The sequence below is a fragment of the Lipotes vexillifer genome, unplaced genomic scaffold (assembly GCF_000442215.2).
Source record: "Lipotes vexillifer unplaced genomic scaffold, Lipotes_vexillifer_v1.1 scaffold147, whole genome shotgun sequence".
NCBI classification, from domain to species: domain Eukaryota; kingdom Metazoa; phylum Chordata; class Mammalia; order Artiodactyla; family Lipotidae; genus Lipotes; species Lipotes vexillifer.
Window position 1 is genome coordinate 2,319,389 of NW_006778796.1, and position 20,654 is coordinate 2,340,042.

Here is a 20,654-nt window from a genome sequence, read left to right on the forward strand (position 1 = left end):
GAAAGAGTATTCTGAAAACTAAAACTACACTAAGATAATAATAAAAGCAAAAGCTTGCCTTGAAATCAAGGGCAATGTTCACTGCTTCAGCTTGGTGAATCACAGTTTCCTCTTGAAGAAAGTTTTGCCATACTATCATTGTGGTTAGCTGTTTTATCACGGGAATTGGTATAGTTTTCAAGTGACAGAAAGCAATCAACTGCTTTTAAGTGTTTTGTTAAATAATATTCATCTATTCATTCATTTATATGCCTGGGCATCATACATGGACTTTCTCCTCATAGTTGTGCTAGATTATTTCCATTCCATGAAAGAGAAGACTGGGGCTCAGGGAAACGAAAGGACCTAACAGCAGTAGCACAGGGTCAGTTAGATGCCCTACAACTCGAAGGCTCTTTCTAACAAAACGCTCTACCTAGATCGCACCAGTTCATCTCAGCGCCTCTGTGATTTTGAGCAGCATTTTGATGTTCTTTCCCTTTCCCCTCACCCCTCTTCTTAAACCCTTACCTTTGGAATATAGTAATTTTTAAATATAATATTTGTGGTGGTTGCACAGGGTAAGCTTGCGGGCAGGATATCAGCAAATATCTGTACTTCGTGAATGACAGCGTCTTCGTAAGGCATTTGAGTTCGGTGTGCCATTCGAGGCACCCACGACTTTGGCGATCTCATCATGGACCTTTTCTGGATAAAACAGAGCACGGTTACTGTCTAGAGTGGGAGGCGGGTATTGAAACAGTCTCCCCATTTTCTTTAAGTGTGAAAGTCAAGCCCAAGTCCTCTCTGAGTTCTGACTCATCTTTTCCCCCCACTGCTTCCACCTCCAGGCCTCTATTCCTAGGGCTCCTCTGGGGACCTGCACGTAGTGATGCCTTCAGACCATCTCAGGTTGCTTAGAGGGCAAAATCTACTTTCTTATATCACAAGGAGACTAAAGGTACAAACTATCCTCAAGGGTAAAAATTAAGGTATCAGGGCAACTCTAGAATTCTGCATTGTCCAGTCCAAGAGTTTCTGCTTCCTCTCCTTCAGACAATGCTCTGAATTTTAGAAGACTTATTCTGGGTCTTAGAATATCGCCTCATGAGCAGAATCCCCCAGCGCAGCGTGGAGACCGTGGTCTCTGCACCTGCTGCAAACAGATTACTAACAAGTGCCACCAAATTGTCATCACTGAAACAGTTAGTAGATGTATCTTTCTTCTGAAAGAGGAAAAGGAATCATTAGTGATGAAATAATTTTATCCTGGGCAACCATCACAGATAATATATATACTATATATATAAAATATATACATATAGCATTTTCAGATTTGAATTGAAAAAACAGTGTTACATTCTTCCCTCAATCGAGTGGAATTTTATTTTATGAGAATGTTGTGCAGAATTTTAGGATAAAGCACATCGCAGATGCTAGTAATGATACATAATTCTAAAAAATGGGAAAGTCTGTTTCTCATTTAGGAAGACTGGGAATAAGTTGTTTTTTTATTTTTTGTTCTTTCTGCGGTACGCGGACCTCTCACCGTTGTGGCCTCTCCCGTAGCGGAGCACAGGCTCCGGACGTGCAGGCTCAGCGGCCATGGCTCACGGGCCCAGCTGCTCCGTGGCATGTGGGATCTTCCTGGACAGGGGCACGCACCCGTGTTCCCTGTATCGGCAGGTGGACTCTCAACCACTGCGCCACCAGGGGAGCCCAAGAGCACTGATTTTTAACTTAATGAGAACTGCGTGCAGATCCTAGCACAGACCTTCAGCATGTTACTCAACCTCTTTGAGCCTTCGTTTCTTTATTTTAAACTGAGGAAAATAGTAATAATACATCAATGGTTGACTTGTTGTGATGAGTTAAAAATGAACAAATACACAGCTCCTGAAATATACTTAGAATTATACCTGGCATTTCTCATTTTTTTTCCCTCTTTTGTTCCCTGACAAGCATTTTCATTTGTTTATGTCTGTGTCCCCTTCTGTCAGAGTTGACTCTTTTATTTTGCTGTCACTAAATTTTCTACCTTTTTATGCTACTGACTTTTAACCATGCATCTGAGAGATAACTCATTCTAGTTGACTTGATCAAGAAAGAAATATCTTTCCCTTTTGTGTTAGAATGACTATGAAAAAGGAACTATATTAATAGACTGGATTGAACAATCTTTTACATATTACCTTCTTGATAACAATATTTCCTCAAGTTTTTACTGGTTGCCATTATATTATATATTTACCTTTTAGTGTATCATTCTTTTTCTCCAAGGAATTAAAAATTCTTGAAAGCAAGGACTCTTCCCCTGATCATTCCTACCCCCTGCCCCCAACTATGGAATCCCCAATGTCTAGAACAGAACAGCTCCTGGCACTTACTGAATTGAAACTGGTCAGTAAATGCAGGAGTAAATGAATGATTGAAGTCTTCTGAACATTTTGTTTCTAAAGAGTCATTCCTAGTAACATAGAATTTGGGGAAACTGAGTGACCATGCGTATCAAATTTTGTCATTTTTTGGGTAGTGCATTTTAGACCCAGAGAATTCAGATTTGGTAAGGGTCATGCATTTCTTCCTAATAGAGCTACGATTAGGACTTAGGTCTGCTCCTGCTGCAGTGTGTTCTTCACACCACGTGGCTTCATGCCATGATACTAAATATATACAGCTACTTGACTCCTCTGCTTGGCATGACTTTGGCTTGCTTGAACACAATCCCAGATAATCCTGTCTGGCAGGCACTAACGAAAACCTTCTTGAGCCAAGTCTAAAAGAGGCAGCTGCAGGCACAGAACAAAGGGCTGTATTTCTTTGCATAGAAAGTGACTGTTAGTTTCAGTGACATCTTTTCCGTGATATCCACACTTAACAGTGTTCCCATCAACTAAGCTCTTTTTCTAAAACAAAGGAGGGAGGGAGAGACAAAAAAGAGATTCCAATCAGACCAAATGGGATTGTGTCAGGGATTAAAATGACTTGTAGCTGATTCAAATTGTTATATAATAAATAGGTAATGCAATATGTAATAGATCCTAGTGATGCTGTCATTATCCCAATATTACAAATGAAAACAATGAGGCTTTAAGAAGTTAACCAATCTGCCCAAGGTCATGTATTCATTAAGTGAGAGAATTCAAGTTTCCCTGATTCCTGGGCTATTAATTTCTTTAATATATTGCTGCTTCCCAGTATTGATTCACACATCTGGCTCTGATTAATGTAGCACCTGGTAATGATGATAGCTGACCAGCAATCAAATGTTTCTTGATTGCTCTGATTCTGACTGTATAAAGAAAATTGCTGGATATACTCAACCTTATCTCCTAAGATCTGAGTGAAGAAAGCTGGGGATTTTCTGTCTATATCTGTTAACTATTGAGAGAGGAGTAATGATTTTTCTGACCATAATTGTGGATTTACCTACATCTCTTTGCAGTTCTGTCCATTTTTGCTTCATGTATTTTGAAGTTTTGTTGTTAGGGGCATAAATATTTAGAACTGTTATGTCCTCTTGATTAATTGTTTTATTATTATGAAATTACCTTTTTTATAACTGTTATATTCTTTTTTCTTAAATCTACTTCGTCCAATATTAATACAGCTCTCCCAGCTTTCTTATGACTAGTGTTAGTATGGAATATCTTTTCCTCATCCTTTTACTTTTAAGCCTATTTTTGTCTTTATATTTAAAGTGTATTTCTTGAAGGCAGCATATATTTGGGTTTTGTATTGTTTATTTAATCTGACAAGGATAAGTCTATTAATTTGAGCCCTTAGCCCATTTATATTTGATGTGATATTGTTAAACTATTTGTTTTCTATTTATGTTACGTGTTTTTTGCTCTTTTTTTCCTGTTTTTCTCTGTTCTTTTGGATTATCTTTTTTTTTAACATAAATTGATTTTATCGCCTTTGCTGGCTTATTAGCTATAAAACTTTTGTTATTTTAGTAGCTGCTTTAGGGTTTTCGTACACACCTTTAATTTATCATTCTCTATCTTCTAGTGATATTACACCACTCCTTACAGTATAAAAACTTACAATAGTATATGTCCATTCCTTTTTCTCTGGTCTTTAAGCTACTGTTCTTACACATTTTAATTTACATATATTATAAATACCAGAGTACATTGTTATTTTGTTGTTTAAGCATTTAATTATCTTTTAAAGCACTTAAATAGTAAGAAATTTTTTTTAAGTTGTGTATTTATCCAAATAGTCACCATTTCAAGTGCTCTTCATTCCTTTGTGTATTATGTTTCCATCTGGTATAATTTTCTTTCTGCCTGAAAGACTTCCTTTAACATTTTTTGTGTATGGACCTTCTGGTGATGAACTCTTCTATCTTTTTTTCTTTTCAATTTATCTAAACTAAAAATACCAAGAAAAAAAAAAACAAAACCAAAACCAAAAAATCCCACCCAAAAAATAGTTCACCTATTTCTCCTACTCTGTACTCCCTGCTTCTGGCAACCACTAGTCTGTTCTCTGTATCTATGAACATAGTTTTGTTTTTTGGGTTTTTTTTTAGTATATATATTTTTAGATTCCACACAAGGAGAGATAATATGTTATTTGTCTTTCTCTATCTATTTTCACTTAGCATAATGCCTTCGAGTTCTGTCTATGCTGTCGCAGATTACAAGATTTCTTCCTTTTTTAAGTCTCAACAATATTCCATTGTATACATATACCACAATTTCTTTAGTCAATAATTAAAAACTAATCTCTCAGATTTAAGACATGAACCAGAAATACAAAGAATTCCAGAAATAGGCCATCTGAGTAGAGTTTGAGATTTTTAATCAAATTGTCCAATCAATCTAAATGGTATTATTTACTACTTAAAGTGATTTTGGAATGGATAAGGCGTAAACACACCAAAAGCATTCAGTGCCTCAGAGCTGGGCTACGTTTTAGGAGTGGACCTCAGGGAGAGGGGCTTTGTGCCCTGTGCCCAAGCCTGAGATAAAAAGGGCATGGAAAGCATGAGAGGGGGGCAAGGAAGGGCAGCATTTGGCTGACAACTGGGTAGTGACTCAAAAAAAGCAGTAGAGGGGAGAGAGGCCTTCTAGTCTATAAAAGAGGAAAAGGAAGAGAAATAAGGAAGAAAATTAGAAAGAAATAAAGAACAGACAGAAGGAAAGAAAGAAAAAATATTTTAGGTTCATAGACATACTATATATATAAAATATATGCATATAGCATTTTCAGATTTAAGAATATTCACATGACAAAAAATATATTTATATACACATTCAGCTAAAAATTCCCTGAGAATCTTTAAAACAAATGAGTGGGTCCCTAACTTCATTTTCATATTCACTCCTGAACTTTACCTTATTTTTCTTGCCTCAGTATGAATTTTAACCTAGTTTCCCTTACATAAATGTAACCTATAATCTATATAGCCCCAACATTTAGTCACATCTGTCAAATAAAAAACCAACTGAGAGGGCTTCCCTGGTGGCGCAGTGGTTGAGAGTCCGCCTGCCGATGCAGGGGACATGGGTTCGTGCCCCGGTCTGGGAAGATTCCACATGCCGCGGAGCAGCTGGGCCCGTGAGCCATGGCCGCTGAGCCTGCGCGTCCGTCCGGAGGCTGTGCTCCGCAACGGGAGAGGCCACAACAGTGAGAGGCCCGCGTACCGCAAAAAAAAAAGAAAAAAAAACCAACTGAGAAAGCAGAGACTTAGTTCAAAAGGATTATTGCAAGGCAGGGAAAGGAACTATTGTAGTAGGGTGAATGCTGCAATCATAATGAAGTCTGCAAGCATCTTAGGAGTACAGAGAGGGGTGAACAAGGCCAGGAAGGACAGGGTGCATGGAAGTGGGGTGACAGGTGGGATAGTGTCAGAGAATTTTCACACCTCCCACCCCAAGCCAGCCTATTCTGAGCAGGGTAGTCTGCTGGCTCATGCTGGGTGTGGGCCAAAGTTCAGGGCTCTGGAGGAAGCTTAACCAGTCTGTCTAACAAGTATTTTGTTCTGATTGGTCAGTGAAATGAGTAGTTCAGGAAATAAGTTATGAGGCAAAGCATAGGAATTTGTGCCTGGCCTTGTCACAGGTAAACAAGGGGTTTTGTGAGTCTTATCTAATCATATGGGGAAAGGCTTTTTTTCTTCTTTTTCTTTTTTTCAGTAAACTGTGAGGTTCCTTTAAACTTCCCTGTTTCCAGAAGCACAGGGCTTAGGTAAAATTCAACATTGTCAAATCCCTATTATCTAATGTTTGACATATTACTGAAAAAAATTGCTAAAAACTGAAAATAAGAATTAGAGAATAAAGATCCACACACATGCATTCATGTACCAACTTTTTGTGGTAAGGTCAAGGGTGCACCCTTGGGTCTGCTGACTGAAATTTCCTATCTTGTTCCTGGCATAAATTACACAAAAAGTGCATTGTCTAAGATATTCAGCTTCAGATTCTTTAAATAACAGAAAGAAACTAGACAAGCAATCTGAATGAAGAATCTTTCTAGATTTTTGTGTTGTTTACTTCCCAGTCTTGATTGTTGTCTTGTGTATTTTATTTTATATGTTGCTCTTGTCTGATGCAAGAGCAATTTCTTTGTTTCTTTTTGTTGTTGTTGTTTTCGCAACTTGTCTTTATAGTCTTTCTAATATAGCCAACCTAGAAATGACCACTTTCACTCATTGCACTTATAAAACAAGTGAGCATTGAGTTGGATGTTTTTGAAAGGTTCTATACAGGCAAGTTACTAAAAATGCATCATTTAAATAAGTATTAAGTAAACTGATAACATATAATTGTTTGAGGTCTGGCCTTTGCCCTGAGCTTCTGGGAGGTAACCCCCAAACCTTGGAATGTCCTGCTTGATAAAGTGTATTTGTTTACCTGGGAAGCTTGGGCCACCTGGATGGTCTCTGGTAATACGGTTTATGGTGTGGTCTTTGGCTGTGTGGTAGTAGCTAAGTCTCTGGAGGGTAAACACTAAGGTCAGCCATGTGGTTGACTGGCCAAGTGTATGTGACAAAGCCCAAATAAAAACCCTGGAAACCAAGGCTGGGTGATCTTTCTGGTTGCCAGTACTTCATGCACATTTGCCACACATCCTTGCTGCTAGTAAGCCCAGTCCGCTTGACTCCACTGGGAGCGGACCACTGGAAGACCGTGTCTGGAACTTTCTTAGACCCTGTCTTATGTGCTGCTTCTTTCACCTGATTTTAATCTGTATCCTTTTGCTATTATAAACTGGAACTGCAGGCATAATAGCTTTTCTGAATTGTGTAAATCTTTCTAACAAATTATTGAAACTGAGTGTGGTCTTGGGAACTCTCAAACTTTGCACTTTCTGATAAAGTCAACATAGAAATTGCCACTCACATTAAGTGCACTTGTAAAACATGAATAAGTATTGAATTGGGTGTTTTAGAAAGACTTCATATTGGCAAGTTGCTAAAATTGCATCATTCAATTATTAAGTAAACTGGTAACATATACTTGTTTGAATAATATGATTACAGTAATAGAACAGACAGCTTGCTTAATTCCATGAGTTGAGTAAAATGGATGTCAGTAAATAGAACTACTGTATGTTAGTTAAGGAAATGATGGAGGCCACTGGCCTTCCTATTTTATTCTACAAAATAACTGGCCTATAACCTTCAAAAGTGTCAAGGTCATAAAAGTCAAAGACAGACTGAGGAACTGTTACAGACTAAGGGACTAGAGAGAAATCACAACTAAAGGCAAAAACGTGATTCTGAACTGGATCCTTTTGCCGTTTAGGGCATCATTGGGACATTTGGTGAAACTTTAATTGGGTCTCAGGATTTGATAGTTGCTATGGACTGAATTGTGTTTCTCAAATTCGTGTTGAAGCCCTAACCCCCCAATGTGACTGTATTTAGAGATAGAGATTTTAGGAAGTAATTAAGGTTAAAGGAAGTCATAAGCGTGAGGTCCTAATCTAACAGGATTGGTTGCCTTATAAGAAGACAAAGAGCTTTCTCTTGTTTCTCTGTGTTCACACAATTAGGAAAGGCCATGTGAGCACACAGAGAGAAGGCAGATATCTACAAGCCAGCAAGAGGGTTCTCACCAGAAACCAAATTGACCAACACCTTGATCTTGGACTTCCAGCTTCCAGAGCTATGACAAAATAAATTTCTGTTGTTTAAGCTTCCCAAACTATGGTATTTTGTTATGGCAGCCCGAGCTAACAATGGTCATAATTTAGCAATGTTAATTTCCAGATTTTGATGATTATATTCTGGTTGAGAGAATATTTGTTAATAGGAAATACATACTAACATATTCAGGGATAATGAGGCCAGAAATTTAAAAGGTTCAGGAAACAGTTCCTGTACTCTACTTCTAACTTTTTCTGAAAGCTTGAGATTGTTTCAAAATAAAAACTTGTGGAAAGTCTAGTTATTTCAAAGAGGCATTGAGCAAAATATCCAAGTATTTTCTGAGGACATTTGGTCATACTTTAATAGGTTTCATTTTAGGAGGATACCAAGAAAATATGCAGAAAGCTGACATTTGAATTTATGTTGATGAAAAAATTTACAAAAATATCAAGGAGCCGCTTTATTGAAGTATAGCTGATGTACAATATTATATGTCACAGGTGTACAATATAGTGATTCATAATTTTTAAAGGTTATACTCCATTTTTATTATTATAAAATATTGGCTGTAGTCCCTGTATTGTACAATATATTCGTGCAGCTTATTTTATACATAATAGTTTGTATCTTTTTTTGTTTGCTTGTTTGTGTTTTTGCGGTATGCGGGCCTCTCACTGTTGTGGCCTCTCCCGTTGCGGAGCACAGGCTCCGGACGCGCAGGCTCAGCGGCCATGCATGGCTCACGGACCCAGCCGCTCCGCGGCAGGTGGGATCTTCGCGGACCGGGGCACGAACCGGTGTCCCCTGCATCGGCAGGCGGACGCTCAACCACTGTGCTATCGGGGAAACCCTAGAATAAATGTGTTTTTTTTGAAACCTATTGACCTGCATATCCAAATGAACTCTCTGGAGACCCTCTTAATGTCGCCTTATGATCAGAGGTACGAGGAGGACTTGGGACATCCTGGTGTCGAAAATGATTCTTTGTGATGATCAGCAAGAGTGGGGACAGTGGACTTTTATAGGTGAGCTTTTTCAAAAAGCCCATTTGAAAGAGAAACTGATGCAGGTTTGAAAGAAGTCACCTATTTATCTAGTAAAATATTTAGGATCTACAAATAAATTACACTATTTTCCCAGAGCAATAACATATTAAATAATTGTTATTATAATTTTTCAGTTCTAGCATCTAGAAACTGAAGTCCTGTTAATTATGGCAGGGCCTCACTGATACTTAAGCACATCCTGGCAAGAGACCAGGACTCCAGAAATAGAAGAAAAATCTTCAGCGTTAACAGAGGGAAAAAAATTTTATGTTATTTCCCTAGAAATGGCTTTATATGACTATGTCAGTTACCTTTTTCTAAAACAGTTCTTCAAAACGTACCCTATAACATGAGACATTAAGTTGATTTTTTGGTATTGAATACATAGTAACAACTTATTTGAATTGAGTATGGACTAAGTATGAGGAATGTGTGTGTATGTGTGTGTAATGTGTGTGTGTGCTTGTTACTAAAATGAATTCTAACCACCAAAGAAAAAAGACAAATGCTTTATTGTATAATAAGATTTAATCCACTGAAATTTTATACAAAACAGACATTGGTCAGATAGCATTTGAGCTCTTATTGCAAATAGTAAACATGCAAAGGAAGTTAAGCATAAGAGTATTCAAACTGTGAATGAAACATGTCGCCTGCCATATCAGTAAACAAAGGATGTTGCAGCCATTAGCCACTACCTCCTTTCTTGAGGGTAAGCCCTGAAGGAGCTCAGGATGCAAACAGCAGGATGCCCACAGGCTACTGGCCCCAGATAGCTGAGGTGCACATCAAAGGAATGATTTCAACGAGCCCAGACTCTTGCATCTTCCCATACATAGAAAAGCGCTAAATTCATTAACTTGAGATGTCTCGTTGTCTTTAATTAACAGTAATCTTTTGATGTTCTGACTACTTGGTCTTTGTTTCAAAACTCCTGTATATCCTGGTTCCTCCCTTACCTCTTCGGAGCAGTCCCTCAGAACTCTCTGAGAGGCTGTCTCCCGGGCTTATGTCCTCAGAAAGTCTGCCATATAGAACAGATTCTCAACTTTTAGGTTGTGCATTTATTTTAGCCGACAAAACAAAGATATAACATTACTAACTAGAGGATTTTTAAAATCAAGAGAGCTCAGTCAAAAAACAATCATATTACAGCTTTACATACATACGTTTCTTTCTTATTTCTTATATAGATTTCTTACATAAATTATTGTTTCATTGGCTTCGGTTTTATAATCTTTGGGATTGAAGACATAGTACGTACATTAAGACATGATTAGAAAATGTTGGTTTCTTTGTAAATTTTCCTCTGTGTGGAAAAAAAAAGATACAAGAAAATACATGGAATGTTCACCCTGTACCTGCCCACTGGCAAGAGTAATCTGGGAGTCCTGAATAGAATCCATTTGACCATCTGTTGTATGTCACATTTCTTCAACTAAACGATCATTGATGCCAAGAGACAGCACCAGATTATGTTAAAACATTTTCACACTGGACATTTGGGGCTCAGGATCTATCCATTCTGGTCCACATTCTCACTGGATGCTGCCATTTTATTCCAAGTCTAGGCAATGGGAAAAGAGGCGGAGGCACACGAATCGTTTTTAGGCTTCAGGTTCTAACTGGTTGTGGTTGCCATGTTCATGGAAATGACTGAACATGTCCAGTTCTGTCCTCCTAGGGACCTTAAAAAAAAGAAAAGATTAGGGCACTTTTGATAGTTTCTTTCACTGGGCTTGTCAGAGGTTAGTATCAAAACAAAGATTTTCTGTAATTATTATTCATGCTTAGAAAAAACTGGAAATAAAAATTGTTTGAGTTGGGAAAAAATAATAAAACAAAAATATTCATCCCACCCACCCTGACTACATTCACTTTCCCAAACCTGTTCTCTTTGAAAATCCCATGGAACACATCCAAATATCTATCAGTCTTAAGCTTTGCAGGAAATAATTTGGGAGAAAATGTCAATGAAATAAAGAGTTAGAAACTGGAGGATGGAAAGAAGCTGATGTTTTGTTAGTCCTAGAACCTCTTGTGTACTCACTGAAATTTTTCAACCCTGGTGCTCCACCTGTTTCGTCTACTTTTATATGTGGGGTAAAATCTCACACCACTGCCCAGGATTCTTATAGTTTTATGAGGAGCTTTTTTTTATTGCCCTCGGAGGAGTGAAAGACAACTAAAGTCTGTCTTTTCTTCATCTAGTTTCTGCTTTGGAAAATATCATAGCTTCTGATTTTATCTTTCTGGGCACATTTTCTCAATTTCTCTCTATAAATAGGGAGTTCAATCAATTTCATCATAGGGGTGCCACACAGACATCTAGACATGAGGTGAGCAAAACTTTCCCTAGTGTAGTCATCATGTACGTCCTTAGACCACTATATAGTACCTCCCAATAAACAGAATCATCATAGCAGTCCTGGTCAGCTGGTTGTCCCCAGATAGGTATCTTTAGAATCAAACCTGTGAAAGTGGGGAGAAAATAAGTCATGTTATGATGCTGAAGAGGAAAATCAACTTGCAAAGTAATTAAAATACTGTTGTAAAGTCATCCCCTTGAGCTTACATGAAGTTTAGAAAAATTTTAAATTTACCAATATTTATTATCATCTATTATGCTGAGAGCATGAGATATAAACATATGTTTACTTTTTATGCTCACCTGTGACTAGCCCTCCAACAAGTGCTGTTCCGATGGAAGAACCTAGCGCAGCTGCCTGCATGGCCATGGCAGACCTAGGAGGCCAAAAAAATTCCATTGTTTTTCCAAGCCAGCAAACAAAGCTTATCTCCTGAGGGCATGCATGCCTGCCCCTTTCAGGCCAGAGTGCATCATTACATACCAGCAAGCAAACATTTGTTACAATTTTTCTTTTATCTTATATATTTATTTTCTTTGAAACTCTTGATCAACGTTCATAAATTCTTATAAGCACTTAAACAGGAACTACCTTTTTCTTCAGGAATGATGAAAAGATCTTCCTCAGATTCCATATCTATGTGTTAGCACACGGTATTTGTTTTTCTCTTTCTGACTTATTTCACTCCTATGACAGACTCTAGGTCCATCCACCTCACTACAAGTAACTCAAGCGTTTCTTTTTATGGCTGAGTAATATTCCATTGTATATATGTGCCACATCTTCTTTATCTATTCATCTGTCGATGGACACTTAGGTTGCTTCCATGTCCTGGCAATTGTAAACAGTGCTGCAATGAGCATTGCAGTACATGACTCTTTTTGAATTATGGTTTTCTCAGGGTATATGCCCAGTAGTGGGATTGCTGGGTCATATGATAGTTCTATTTTTAGTTTTTTAAGGAACCTGCATATTGTTCTCCATAGTGGCTGTAGAGAATGGACTTGAGGACACGGGGAGGGGGAAGGGTAAGCTGAGATGAAGTGAGAGAGTGGCATTGACATATATACACTACCAAATGTAAAATAGATAGCTAGTGGGAAGCAGCCGCATAGCACAGGGAGATCAGCTCGGTGCTTTGTGACCACCTAGAGGGGTGGGATAGGGAAGGTGGGAGGGAGACGCAAGAGGGAGGGAATATGGGGATATACATGTATACGTATAGCTGATTCACTTTGTTATATAGCAGAAACTAACACAACAATGTAAAAGAATTATACTCCAATAAAGATGTTAAAAAAAGAAAAAAGGTCTTCCTTAGAGGGTTTAGTATTTTCTAAAAACGTGGTACAAGGTTCTGATTCATTCAACAACGACTTATTGGGTACTTGCTTTGTGCCAGCTTCCCTTCTAGGCACTGAGGATGGAGCAATATACAAAACAAATGTGAGCAGCCATCTCTCCCTACTTCATCCCCCCAGAAACAATTGTGATGAAATTAAAAATCAGAAAAGCTAATTTTACCATGTATTGTAGGGACAACTCACTGAAAATATTAAAGTGCATCTATATCTTAGAAGTAGTTACCTTAAAATTTAATGAGTGAAAAATTCCTTAAAATTTGGGGAATAGAAGAATGTGATAAAAAGCTATAGAAATGCATAAGGGTGTCAAATGAACTAGGAGTGTGGGAATCTCCTTAGCACATTGCCTCACTCTTAACAGGTAATTAACAAATAGTTGAGTTATTGCAGGAAAGCAAACCATTGAACTAGGAGAATGTGTTGTTTCTTCCTCATCCTTCAGGGAAAAGAATGTACTTAACTCACATTCCTTTTTTTCTCTTTATTTGAAGGGTTTATTATTTTTTTTCTACTAAAGAAAAAATTGTACAAGTAATATATGATCATTGTAAAAATTTCAAAACCATTAATTAAGAAAAGAAGGGAAAAAGTTTAATTTCCCTCCAATCTTATCAGTATAAACATGTAAAATATAAGCAAGTATTTTTATAAAAATGCAATCATGTCATGATACTGATTTTCCCATTAAATCTTAATGTTTTTTCATGTCAGTAAATGTAGATCTGGATCATAATTTTAATTACTAGAGTATTACACTGTACAAATATACTGTAATTATAGTTCTATAGGTTGGATATTTAGGTTGCTTCTGATGTTTCATATTTTTAAATATGCTGTGAGAATATATCCTCTTAGGAATATGCTTATGGACTTGTCCAATAATTTCCCTAAAATAAAACCTATCTAGAAATGGGATTATCAGTAAAGGTTTATATTCTTCTTAAGGGCTTTTCCAAATAGGACCTTGTACAATTTATATCCCCATTTTTCCACTTTAGCCACTATTCAATATTATAATTTATAAAATCTTTATCAATTTGATAACTGAAAAATGGATAACTTGTTTTAATTTGCATTTCTTTGATTACTAGCAAGGTTGAATATTTAATATGTATTTAATTCATCTGATTTTCTTCTTTTGTAAGCTGCCTGTTAATTTTACCAGAATTTGCCAAGATCTTTTACAAGGTATTAAAAGATGTTTTTGATGAAAGTTATTCCATGATAAAATAGGCTTGGAAAACACTGGGTTAGACAAAATTAACAGCACTGTTAGAGTAAAGCTGCCATAACTTGAAAAAATGTCCCTTAAGTATAATAACTTCTCCTTGTTCTATGCTTACCAAGAAACCCGATTTGCATTTTAATATTCTGAATAGACACATGAGTAAATAGATTTGGCTCTTGTACAAATGTATTTTATCTGCTATGTGAAATATGTGTGACTTTTACCCACACATGTGAATGGGCCTTCCAAGGCTTGCCCCCCTCAACGCCTCCTGAGTAAATTAAAAAGTTGCTAAACCTGTATACCGAAGGATTAGACTCTTAACCATGAAACCTACCCCAAATCTGGCCACCCAGCAAGACCCAGCCTTTGAGAGCCAGACAGACTAGTTTTATTGCATCTATGGAACTGATCCAGGCATGATGCTCAAGAATTCTTCTATTTCTAATCCTGAGACACCCCTTAAGTGTGTGTGCAGAACGTTTACACACTATAATACTTAGGAGTTGAACTCTTTAACTCAAACTTTTGTCACGCTTGATTTGTGTTACAATACCTCAGTGTTTGGTCTCAACACTCTGTTGGGTTCTGGAAAGAACTGAAAGAAGGTGTGATATTTCTGGGGTTGTCCTCCAAATTTACAAAAGTAGTAAAAAAAAAAAACAAAAATCAACAACAGAAGAAATGGGTCACCTATACACATGAAGAGGAAGCAAATTTTCTATTCAGTAGAAAATATGATGAAGCAAGTTTTTCAAATATTTATCATTACTGGTCTTAACATGGTAATATTTTAATCTGCTAAAATGGAAGAGAAACACTTTCTTTTCATATTATATAACTCCAGCCAGTGGTCTTGTTGAGACATCATCAAACACATTCACCTTTTCCTCATGTTTTCAATCAAAAATTGAGCATTTTTATTCCTCCTTCCTTACTCCCTGAGTGATCTGAACTCTACAATTTTCCTAGCTGTTTTGCATGGCTGACATTCATATCAAATTGTTCCAATCTTGTTGCATAAAATTACGACTGATGGCTTATGGCATCACTTCCATTCTCCTAAATTTGACTGATGGCTGTTCTTTCTCTGGCCACTTGGGGAAGAATCTAAGTCTGTTAGAGCCCAGAAGGGATTTCAGAGAATAAATAGTACAAGTCTCTCATTTTACAGATGAGAAAACTTAGAACCAGAAATGCTGAGTGACTTGTCAAAAGCCACTTAACTAGGTAGCAAAGTTGGGACCATATGCTGGTCTTTCTGATTCCCCAGATCCAAATGCTCTCCACATTATGCTAACTCATTCTTCTTTGTGTGGATTGGATGCGAAGGTTGCCAGTTCATCACATATGCCCCATATGCTTGATTTTGGTAGGACCAAGTAAAAGAGTAAGCCTACTGTAATCTGAATGTGATGATCAAATTGTCCTATCTGTAATGAGACAGTTGCCTATGGTAGAGAAACTTAAATTAACACGCTAATTAAACAAAAAAACCCATTAATAATGCTAGTTAAGAAACATCTTCTAATACAATTCTTTTATCTTGGTTGTGTCTCTTTGGCTTCAATAAGAACAGTACTTACGAACTGTGGTCTGGACTGCTAAAGAAAAAGCTCTCTCATCACTGGGTTTCTCTAAGAGTAAGAGAAAACAGCACTTGGCCTTGGGGAACAGGAAAACCCATTCTTTCACTCACGTGTCAGCTGTCTCCAAGGCTATGAACACAATGCTGGCGAGGCCTCCTATCACACCAGGTAAGCCATGTAGGTTATGGACCCCACACGTATCGTGGATCCTCAGTTTAGTAGTGAAAAATGGCTAAAATTGTAAGAAGAGGAAGCTTTATTATTTTGTTGGGTATAGAGAGCTGTGTGACTGAAGTCAATGACCATGCAGGAAAATTTTTATCTGCAGGCCAGTTCCCCATCTTCATCTGACACCTGCTTACATCAAAGAATCTGAATACACTGGTGGCAAAACTGCTCATTTCAGTCTTAGGTAGATAGATTTGAAGGTGAGTGACTTTAACTCCTACTCATTCTTACCTACTGATGGTATCCTAAATCCCATGAATAGGGCTCAGAGTCCTTAATTATACAAAACAAACATCAACAACAACAAAACCTTTAATGGAACTGCCCTGAGGAAAGCAATACAAGTACTTTCAGTTCATACTGTTATAAGTAACTGATATAAACAAAAGAAAGCAAGAAAGAGTAGAAACCACTGGAACACTGACATGATGAATGACCCAAGGAGAGGTGCTTAGGAAAGGACTTTTCATAGCTTTTCTCTGCTGGTGGGATGTGAGAAGATGATGGGACAGATCCAAAGTTTAACTCAGAGTGTCTGTTAATACTTACAGTCAGAAACTTGAACCCAAACACGGAGACCACTCCTGCAATGCTCCCAATGATCATAGCATAGTATGGGGTATTTGCCATGTCTGCACTAGTGCCTATAGCCACTCCTCCAGCAAGGGTTGCATTCTGAATGTGAACCTGTGTAGGGCACAAAAATGTGAGTGAGATGAGAGGAAGGAGGAGGAGTTCAGAAGGACTGTAGCAATCGTGGGTTCAGTGGATTCCACACACCACACGTTCTTCAGTTGGGAGGGTTATGGATTTGTTCTTTATTTTTTTTTAATATTATTGGGGAATGGACTTTTTATTTATTTTTAAACTTTTTTTAAATTTATTTATTTGGTTGCACTCAGCCTTAGTTGCGGCAGGCAGGCTCCTTAGTTGCGACTCAAGGACTCCTTAATTGTGGCATGTGAACTCTTAGTTGCGGCATGCATGTGGGATCTAGTTCTCTGACCAGGGATCGAACCCAGGCCCCCTGCACTGGGATCATGGCGTCTTAACCACTGTGCCACCAGGGAAGTCCCAGGATTCCTTTTTAAGAAGAAGGTTCTTTGTAATTTCAGAAGACCTTTCTTCCCAGCAGTTGACACTTGGTATCCTTGTTGTAGGGTTCTTTGGTCATGCATGAGAGATAAGGTTAGTAAGACCAGTGTGGAGAGGGATGTGAGGAAATCCAAAGAAGTTGTAGTAGGAGGGTGGGAATATACAGCAGTTATTCTGGCAGTGTTCTGCCTCTTTATGCAGCTTTGGAATGCATTTGTGGTTACCGTGAACTGAAAGAAGCCTGTGGCCACTGTGTGCTTTTGCAGAGTCCATGATATTCCAGTCATCAAAGAGGGGATTTGGAGACACTGAAATGTACACGTTACACATCAAAGACAACAGCTTTTGCAAGTGTCACTCTTCTGAGAACATTTGAGGGTGGAGGAAAGAGTAACCAGTTTCCATTTACCAGAATTCCTCAGAAAAATCGTATTCTGGCTGTTCTGCCAGAGGAAGACAGGTTATCAGTGCTTTTGAAAGAGAACCACTGAGCTGTACATGTACGATTGCTTCTTATTGTTTTCAGTTTTTTCTCATGAAACAATTTGTAGAGAACTGAAATACATGTCCTTAGCTATGCTTAGAAATATTTTAGTGGGACTTCCCTGGTGGTGCAGTGGTTAAGAATCCACCTGCCAATGCAGGGGACACAGGTTCAAGCCCTGATCTGGGAAGATCCCACATGCCACGGAGCAACTAAGCCCGTGCGCCACAACTACTGAGCCTGTGCTCTAGAGCCTGCGAGCCACAACTACTGAGCCGATGTGCTACGACTAGTGAAACGCCTAGAGCCCGTGCTCTGCAACAAGAGAAGCCACTGCAATGAGAAGTCCGTGCACTGCAATGAAGAGTAGCTCCCGCTCGAGGCAACTAGAGAAAGACCGCACGCAGCAACGAAGACCCAACGCAGCCAAAATAAATAAATTAATTAAAAAAAGAAAGTAATATTTTGGTACAATATCTTTTTTTCTCCCTCAGCTCAGAAAAGAAGAGTGGCTGATCTGAGGATTATTCCTTCACTGATATTTCTTTAAGCTCTCAGGCAAGAAACTCAAAAGACTATTTTGGGGGAGATATAAAAAAAGTTTGATTTTGAAATAATTTTAGACATGTAACAGTTACAAAAATATTGCAGAGGGTTTCCATATATACCACACCCAGTTTTCCCCAATGTTAACGTCTTACATCACTGTGGAACTAGGGAATTAGCATTGGTGTAATATTATTAAATACCTTTTTGAATTTCACCAGTATTCCCACTAATATCCCTTTTCTTTTCCAGAATCCTATTCAGGATCCCACATTACATTTAGTTGTTATTTCTTTGAGAGAAATATCTGCTTTTAGAAAAATAAAATCAACTTGCATTCCCCCACTCTCTTTTTCTACTCTTGTAGAAATTCCTGTTTCTAAGAAAGATTTTTCTAAGAACTTGGGGACAGTTAGCTCTATCATTAAAGAAATATGCTTCAGATCTTTCATTTTTGCATGATTATATTCCCTACTAGACCGTAAATTCCTTGATAACACTTTTAATTTGCCAGAGTACACATTTGAAGAATAAAGGAATGTTATTTTCAGATTATTCTCCAAGGTCTGCAGTGTTGTGATTTGTTCGGGCAGTTCAGCAGTGATGCAGAAGTGAACTAGTCATCAGAGCAGCCATCAGGGAGGGTCGCTTAGCGAAAGTTCCATGGGGGTTAACATGGCACTTACCATATGGAGCTTGCCTCGGCTCTCAAGAAGGCTGGAGCACGCATAGGCTGTAACCACGCAGGCAGCAAGAGAGAAGTATGTGTTTACGATGGCCATGTACTGGTCCTTTCCAGCATCAGCGATGGCTGAATTAAAGCTGGGCCAAAATATCCATAAAAAAAGAGTCCCTGTAGTAAATCACAAAAAGGGGTATTAGTTCTGAATATGGAAGGCAGTCCAGGGGAAGCTGTTTGCTTTGGGCACTGACAAGATGTCTTTACTTTTATGCTTTGTTATCTAAGAGTTAGGGGAAAATAGGGGTATTCCCTTGTGTCTGACCAAAAGACAACCATCAGGCAAGTTCATCCCAACTCACCAATCATTGCAAACAAGTCCGAGTGGTACACAGACTCTTCATTGCGATGCCCTTCTTTCAGGCTTGATCGATACAAGATGCCTGCTACAGCCAAACCAAAGTAGGCCCCAAAGGCATGGATGGTCATTGATGCTCCAATATCAGAGGCCTGAGGGTGGCAAAACATTCATGTAAATAGAGGTGAAACTTACTACAGGAGGGAGGTCAATGAAAGAACTGCTTCATGGGTTAAAGAAAAAAAGATCAAGAGAGAGAAAAAATGTCAGAGAAAGGGAATAAAACAGGATCAGGAAAAACGAAAAAGTGCAAGCATTGGAGCCACACAGAACTGACTTTCAATCCTAGGTCAGGTACTTCTCTGATGTAACTTTAGTCAAATTACTCTACTTTGAATCTCCAGTTCTGTAAAATGGGGAAATGTTACCCAGCTAATACAGTTTGTGGTAAGATTTAGAGGGGACCATGTTTTTCAACTGTTAGGTCCTTAGTGGGCACTCAATACATTTTAGGTTACTTTTCCAGGTTAGGGAGATTCTCAGTGAAATATTATGCATTGCACTTGATACAAAACAAACATGATTTTTGCATTCACTTGACATTGCAGTAAAAGCTCACTTCATTGTAACTCAAAGACTTGAAGTTTCAAGAAGCTTCACCCTGCAATGATGATATGAAAACCAGCTGAGGGACTTCCCTGGTGGTCCAGTGGTTAAGACTCTGTGCTTCCACTGCTGGGGGCACGGGTTCAATCCCTGGTCTGGGAACTAAGATCCCACATGCTGCTCAGTGCCGCCACAAAAAAAAAAGAAAAAAAAAAGAAAAAAAAAGAAAAAGAAAACGAGCTGAGGTCCAAGAAGTTCATTTTAGGTCCCTCTTTAGGACACAATGGGTTTGATCCAGTTTTTTTCTACATTTCTTGTCTCTAGATGGAAAGTTCAGTGTGCCAAACCCAAGGCATTGCTCTGTGCTTATTAAAGTAGGAAAATGATACAAATTTATTAATTTATTTAAATTTTCATGCTTGATAAACTCCTATGTACCTTTCAGGTCCAGCTTAGCTTAGCTTAGTCACTTCCTCAGACAATTCTTCCTTGATTCCACAGTCTAAATTAGATCTTTTAGGGATACTCCTTCAGAGCCGCTCTATTTATTTTTTCAAAGCATGTGTTGCAATTTATAATAATATTTTTGTGTATGTGTACGTGATTCTATAGGTAGATGGTTGAATGTATGATCATTTGTTGGATGTCTGTCTCCCCTACTAGATTGTAAACCCTATGAAGACAGAGACCTTAACTATTTGTTTGTCACTGAATCGCCAACACATGACACCTAAAAAGTTACCAAAAGTATTTGCTATTGAATTACATGTTCAATAGAGGCATAAATAAAATACTGGAGAGTGCCCAGAAATATTCTATTTATTTTCCTTGGGGGAATCAATGAGATTTTCACAGAGGAGAAGAAATTTCATCTAAGCTTTGATAAAAGGCTTTGAAAGAGCTATTCAATGAGTAGTTGAAATATAAATAGGAATTGATCATTGATAGAAAATGTATTTGAATAAAAAGAGTT

At 38.1% G+C, this 20,654-nt stretch overlaps 1 protein-coding gene across 1 annotated transcript in view; it reads right to left on the bottom strand.

The window, feature by feature from the left end:
• Positions 1–1,031: 1,031 nt before the first annotated feature.
• The window catches only part of RHAG (Rh associated glycoprotein), a 31,853-nt gene continuing 12,230 nt past the window's right edge, over positions 1,032–20,654 (bottom strand). The window contains exons 4-10 of the mRNA XM_007451943.1: positions 19,080–19,227; positions 18,725–18,891; positions 16,463–16,600; positions 15,796–15,917; positions 11,807–11,880; positions 11,534–11,607; positions 1,032–1,205 (exon numbers count right to left, since the gene is read on the bottom strand). Coding sequence (XP_007452005.1) covers positions 1,032–1,205; positions 11,534–11,607; positions 11,807–11,880; positions 15,796–15,917; positions 16,463–16,600; positions 18,725–18,891; positions 19,080–19,227 — 897 coding nt within the window. The remainder of the gene's footprint in view (positions 1,206–11,533; positions 11,608–11,806; positions 11,881–15,795; positions 15,918–16,462; positions 16,601–18,724; positions 18,892–19,079; positions 19,228–20,654) is intronic.